The 7067-nt window shown below is 40.3% G+C and overlaps 1 protein-coding gene across 1 annotated transcript in view; it reads left to right on the top strand.

Moving 5' to 3' along the window:
• Nucleotides 1–5009, top strand: part of LOC122564863 (trypsin inhibitor ClTI-1-like) — a 9538-nt gene extending 4529 nt beyond the window's left edge. The window contains exon 3 of the mRNA XM_043720230.1: nucleotides 4140–5009. Coding sequence (XP_043576165.1) covers nucleotides 4140–4206 — 67 coding nt within the window. The 3' untranslated portion in view covers nucleotides 4207–5009. The remainder of the gene's footprint in view (nucleotides 1–4139) is intronic.
• Nucleotides 5010–7067: the final 2058 nt, after the last annotated feature.

Here is a 7067-nt window from a genome sequence, read left to right on the forward strand (position 1 = left end):
GCTCCTCCTGGGAGCAGATACGGTGGAGGCGGAGGAATTGGGAATACGGGGTGGCATTTTTGCAAGAGGTAGGGTGGGAAGAGGTGTAATCCAGGTAGCTGTGGGAGTCGGTGGGTTTGTAAAAAATGTCAGTGTCAAGTCGGTCGTCATTAATGGAGATGGAGAGGTCCCAGGATTCCTGTCTTGAGCTGTGAGGATACAGAAAGACTTCAGTGTGATTTGGACAAGTTGAGTGACTGAGCTGATGCATGGCAGGTGAAGTTTAAAGTGGATAAATGTGTGATCTGAATGGTGATATTTTGGAAAAAGGGAAAATGCAATGAGACCTGTGTGTACAAGTTATTGGAAGTAAACCCACAGCAGGCTTTGAAGAAAGCAAATGAGATGTTGACCTTCATAGCAAGAGAATTCGAGAACAGGAACAGGGATGTCTTGCTGCAGTTGTACAGGGCCTCAGTAAGACTACACTGGAATATTGTGTACAGCTTTGGTCTTAGCGAGTTTTGAGAAGATTTATAGCTCAGGTTGAGGTTTTGGAAGTAGGTTTGCTCGCTGAGCTGCAAGGTTCATTTCCAAACGTTTCATTACCCTACTAGGTAACATCTTCAGTGGGCCTCAGGCGAAGCAATGCTGAAAATTCCTGCTTTCTATTTATATGTTTGGGTTTCTTTGGGTTGGTAATGTTATTTCCTGTGGTGAAATCACTTCCTGTTCCTTTTCTCAGGGGATGGTAGATGGGGTCTAACTCGATGTGTTTGTTGATAGAGTTCCAGTTGGAATGCCATGCTTCTAGGAATTCTCGTGGGTGTCTTTGTTTGGCTTGTCCTAGGATGGATGTGTTGTCCCAGTCAAAGTGGTGTCCTTCCTCATCCGTATGTGAAGATACTAGTGAGAGAGGGCCATGTCTTTTTGTGGCTATTTGGTGTTCATGTATTCTGCTGGCTAGTTTTCCGCCTATTTGTCCAATGCAGTGTTTGTGACAGTCCTTGCATGGTATTTTGTAAATGATGTTAGTTTTGCTCAGTGTCTGTATAGGGTCTTTCAAGTTCATTAGCTGCTGATTTAGTGTGTTGGTGGGTTTGTGGGCTACCATGATGCCAAGGGGTCTGAGTAGTCTGGCAGTCATTTCCAAGATGTCTTTGATGTAGGGGACAGTGGCTAGGGTTTCTAGATGCGTTTTGTCTGCTTATTTGGGTTTGTTGCTGAGAAAGCGGCGGGCTGTGTTCATTGGATACCCATTCTTTTTGAATACATGGTATAGGTGATTTTTCTCCGCAATGCGTAGTACCTCTGCGCTGCAGTGTGTGTTGGTTCGTTGGAATAATGTTCTGATGCAGCTTCATTTGTGGGTGTTGGGATGATTGCTTCTGTAGTTCAATATTCTGTAGTTCAATATTACAGACAAAGAGAAAAACTAATGTCATTTACAAAATACCGTACAAGAACAGTAACAAACACTACATTGGACAAACAGGCAGAAAACTAGCCATCGGGATACATGAACACCAACTAGCAACAAAAAGACATGACCCTCTCTCACTAGTATCCTCACATACAGATGAGGAAGGACACCACTTCGACTGGGACAACACATCCATCCTAGGACAGGCCAAACAAAGACACTCATGAGAATTCTTAGAAGCATGGCATTCCAACTGGAACTCTATCAACAAACACATCGAGTTAGACCCCATCTACCACTCCCTGAGAAAAGGAACAGGAAGTGATTTCACCACAGAAAATGACATCACCTCAGGAAATGACATTACCAACCTAAACATACAAATAGAAAGCAGGAATTTTCAGCATTGATTCGCCTGAGGCCCATTGAAGATGTTACCTAGTATAGTGATAAAATGTCTAGAAATGAACCTTCCAGCTTAGTGAGCAAACATACATCCATAGCTTTGGTCTGTTTAATTGAGGAAGGATGTTCTGGTTATAGAGGAAGTGCATTGGAGGTTTACCAGACTGATTCATGGGCTGGCAAGGCTGATATATGGTGGGAGATTGGATGTTTAGGATTATATTCACTGGAATGTAGAAGAATGAGGAGTGTTCTTATTGAAACCTATAAAATTCTAATAGGTTTAGACAGCGTAAAAGCAGGAAGGATGTTCCTGATGATCAGGAATCCAGAACCAAGGGTCACAGTCTATGTGTATAGGAAAGGTCAAATAGGACCGAGATGAGGAGAAATTTCTTTACACAGAGAGTGGTGAGTCTGTAGAATTCTCTGCCATAGAAAGCACCCGAGCCCAAACATGTTTTCAATAAGGAGATAGATACGGTTCTCATGGCTGTAGAGATCAAAGGGTATGGGGAGAAAGCAGGAACAGGATGCTGAATTGGTTGATTAGCCATCATAATATTTAATGATGGCACAGGCTCAAAGGACCGAATGGCCTATTCCTGTTCCTATTTTACATGTTCCTATGTCTCTATAACATCACATATTGCAGGCAGGTCAGTGTTGTTAAAAGGGAAATGAAGCAAGATAACCTCAATGGAAGAATAAATTAATATGCAAGAACACATTCCCTCTATAAAACATCAAATAAGCAACTCACAACAAGATACACTGTCATCATCAACACAATGAGAGGAATATTAATGGTTGAAAATTTGGGAATTCAAGAGCTGGTGTTTGGAGAGTTGGAATGAGTACGATTTTCTGGAACAGCGTTTAGTTTAGTATTTTCTATGTAACAGAGAAACCTGCAGATCTTCTCATTCACTACTTCAGAATGTGAGGCTGTATGTAGTGACAATTAACCTGACTGCGTTTAAATATCTTGATCTCCTTCTGATGACAGAACTTTCTATCTGTTTCTAAACAGATCTGTTGCCCTGGTGAGGCAGTTTGGTCAAATGCTGACTTATTTCTAATAAAAGGAGAGAATAAACTTGCCCCCAAATACTTTTGTTGGAGAATTTATGCTGCGGCAGTTGTTGCAAAGGATTATTCATCTCAAAGGCTTGACTTCCTTAAATATCATAACAACCCAGTTGGATTCTTGGTCAGGACTTGAGTGTATGAATAATTTGTGGCTTGTGCCATTTCAATCCATTCACTGGAAGATGCACTGAAATCTCTCCATGCCATTAGAGGTGTTACAGCAGTACCTGGATTTTCCTGTCAACTATCTGTATCCAGTCAGAATACTGCCATGAATGTCTAACAAGCTTGGGTGGGGATGATGGTCTGATATCCCACTCAAATCCTGAAGGAAGAAGATCAGGAAAAGTCAACCCTAGGTGGCAGAGATTGTCACAATGGGCACTAGAAAGGATACAGTATACAATATATCAGGATTGGTAATATGGCTTTATTTGCAGACTGTGATAAATTTGGACCAGATCAACTCATTTCCTCTTCAATCAGTTGTATCAGGGTCTTTTGTCGGTATCAAACAGGCAAGATCGTGGTTTGAAGTATCGTCAGAAAGACAATACAACATTCTCATAACATTGCTCTCAAGGTATCAACTTAGAAGATGAGCTCAACTTTCTGGAGTATGGCATGAACCTATGACCTCCTGACAGAAAGTGATAATACCAGCAACAGGAGCATGGCCAATGTGTGAGAGCCAATGCCCCAGCCCTTTCAAGGCAAAACTTTATACCGTGTCTTTAAAGTAGTAAAGCATTCCAAGGCATTGTAAAATCAGACAGTCATTAGCTCTTAACTAAAGGAGATAGTAGGATGGGGACTCAAGGATTGGCCAACGATGTCAGTTTGAGGATGACATTAAATGAGAAGAGACAGCAGAAAAGACTGGACATTTAGTTTATGTATTACTGAAAGTTAGGTGACGGGAGTGGAGAATACATGTGAGGTTCAAAATTATTGGAGGATTATAGATCTGTTGGAGTTTGCAGAGACAAAGAAGGGTAAGGCCACAGTAGGATTTGAATGTGAGGGTGAAAATTTTAAAATTGCAGTTTTGCTGGACTTGGAGCTAATAGAGGTCGTTGAGTAGAGGGGCAATGAATGAAAGGGATGTGATTCAAATTAGAATACAGGCAGTTATCTTATTCCATGTTATTAATTCCAGACTCTAGCAACTATATATTACCAACAATAATCTTGCTTTGATGTTTTGAAATTAGTCTAACTGGTGGTTTCTATATTTCAGAAAAGGTCGATCTGATATCATGATTCAGAAGTTTGGGCCGTGTGAATATCAAAGTCGTGAAGACTAGTGAGGCTCGTCCATGTCAGTCAAACTGAAAATCATTATTCTCAGTTGTAATTAAGAAATTTCTATTCCTGAAAGTAGAAGCAATCATATCATTTGACTGTTAGGAGTGCTATCTTTAAGATTATTAAATCCATCAAAAGCTTTTTTTTTGTATGTAAACCAAATCGCAGTGAACTATTTATTATGGCACTAAGATATTTTGTTAACAATATGTATTTATATGGCATTTTAACTTTGAAACACATTGAGATGTTTTATTCAGAAGCATGCTGACCAGTCAACTAAAATGACAGTTAAACTGAAGTTGAGACATGAGTTGAATGAAAACTTTGGTGAAAAAATAAAGAACATCTTAAAGGAAGGTGTGAAATGGAAATTCAGAGAGATTCGAGGAGAATATTAGACAGTTAGTGTCAAAACAATTGCCAATAATAATGGATTGAGGAAAATGAGGGATGAGGGTGGAGCTGCAGGAGCACAGAGTTCCTGAAAGTTTTAACATGACATACGAATTTTTAATTTCAAGCCGTCAATGAAATATGAGCCAATATAGATGCATAAGCACAGGCACAATGGGTGTATGGAATTAGTGCAAATTAACATAAGGGCAGCAGAAATGTGAATGGACAGAAGTTTAAGAATAATAAAAAATAGGAGATAACCAGGAAAGCTTTGGAATAGTCAGTCAGGAAGTAGAAATGTATGGATGAGAGTTTCAATAGCCAGATAGGAGCAGAAATGGCTTATACAATGGAGGCAGAAGGAGGTGGACTTACTGATGGAGGGAATGTGGGATCAGAAACTCACCTCAATCAAGTGTATAATTAAAAATCCTTCAACCAGAAACATGGTGTCATGCCTCATCTTTCACACAGTCAAAAGGAAAGGATAGCCAGGAGCACACCAAGATAGTCAGAACGCAGAGGAGGTCCCCATGGTTTGGAAACAAGCCAATGTCGGAATTATCTCTCAATCCAACAAAAACATGGATGCAGAACCAAAAGTCAATTTAGGGATGGCTAAAAGCTTGGTCAGAAAGTTAAGCAATGAAAAGGAGAAGGAGAAGGTAAAGTGGAAGTCAATAGAGCAAGAATCCCAAATGATGGGACAGAGATAGCTGAATGCACAGCTGCCAATGATCAAGTGATGGGAAAGAGGATCCACAGTCAATGGAACAGGTAGTTCCCAAACTGTAGCTGAAGATAGTTTCAACGATAGGGAGAACAAAAGCCATGATGAGAATTAACCACAAGCGTGAAAATTTTAAATTTAAGGTGCAGTGTGGTACCATAAGTAAATGAGACTGGGGCAAGAATGGGGCTGATGGGCGAGTGGGTGGGGGATATAGCAACAGAGGTTTCAATCATCTGAGGTGTATGAGGGCTGGAGGATTGAAGAAATTGTGCAAAATCTCCCAACATGTATTAGGATGCTTCTCTCTGTCTCCTTCCACAGCCTAAATCTCTATAGCAACTTAATGAAATGTCCCACGGTGCTTCAACAGAATTTTCAAACAATCTTTGACACCAAACCACATGATTAGTCATATATCAGGAAAGACCTTAAAATGTTTTGTCACAGAGGTAAGATTGGTTTTGGGGAGGGGCTATGTGCAGCTGTTTTTCTGATGGGTCAGGGTGAACGAGAACAGGGTTATGGGATAGTGTGAGCAGGATGTCGAACCAGCTTAAAGGCTGGTTGTTCTACATTCTTTCCTCTCGATTGGAGACTGTGGAATCGCAGTCATGTTACTGGGCTAGTGATCCAGAACCTGAATTTAGGATCTGGAACCAACAGTCTGAAATCACACTGTGAAAGCTGCAGAATTTAAAACCTGATAACTAAAGAAAAACATCTGGAATTAATAGCAACTGTGGTACTATGTAAGTACCAGATTGTTGTAACTGCCCATCTGGTTCCATCATGCCCTTTAGAGAGCGCAATCTGTCATGAATAAATAAATGCAGCCATCCTTTTCAGCCTGAACTTTATGTGACTCCTCATTCACAGCAAAGTGACTATCTCTTACCTGCCCTCTGAAGTAGCCCAGTAGGCCAACTCAGTTACCAATATGCCTTCTACAGGGCCAGTAAGAATGGTCCAAAAAAATCTAATGATGCTCATATTATATGTAAGAAAAATTGGAGAACCCCTGGAAATGAGAGAGCAGGTTGCATTACATTAATACTGCCCGCTGGATGACATGACTTGCCATGTGCAATCACAGAATTACCTGTGTTGTTCATTGGCTGCTTGAGGGGTCGTGCTATTTGGGAACAGTTGGCATCTCATAAACGGGAGGTGCACTGACACTGCAAAAAGTGCTGGGAGTCCTTTGAAAAATTAGCCTATGAGTGTAGCACTTTGAAAGATGGCTGAATATATCAGATATGGTGTATCAAAGTTTTCTGACACTACTGAGGATTTTAGTGCCAATGGTGAAAAGAAGGAGAGCTAGGCTCCATCTGTAAGGGGGGACCTTCTACACTTATGTTCAGAACACAGTATTCAACTCATTGCAATCATCTACCAAGAATTATTATTGACCAGTATTCAATTGTTCAATTGGTATATTATATCTGACTCTTACAATCTTGGAAAGACCGACATTTATATTATACTTTTTAAGCCTACAGCTAATAAAACACTTTCCAAAGTGTTGTTGCTTTAATAACTTAGAAAATAAAGCACCAAGTTGCTCACAGAAAGCTTATACAAGCAGCAAAATGGCAATGACTGTATATTTTTCAGTAATATTGATTGAAGAATAAATATTGATTGAGACATCAGGCATAATTACCTTGCTCTTCTTCGAGAAGATGTAAGGGGTTCTGATATATCTACCTGAGAATTTGATGCTGC

Source organism: Chiloscyllium plagiosum, chromosome 2 (assembly GCF_004010195.1).
Source record: "Chiloscyllium plagiosum isolate BGI_BamShark_2017 chromosome 2, ASM401019v2, whole genome shotgun sequence".
Classification (NCBI taxonomy): Eukaryota; Metazoa; Chordata; class Chondrichthyes; order Orectolobiformes; family Hemiscylliidae; genus Chiloscyllium; species Chiloscyllium plagiosum.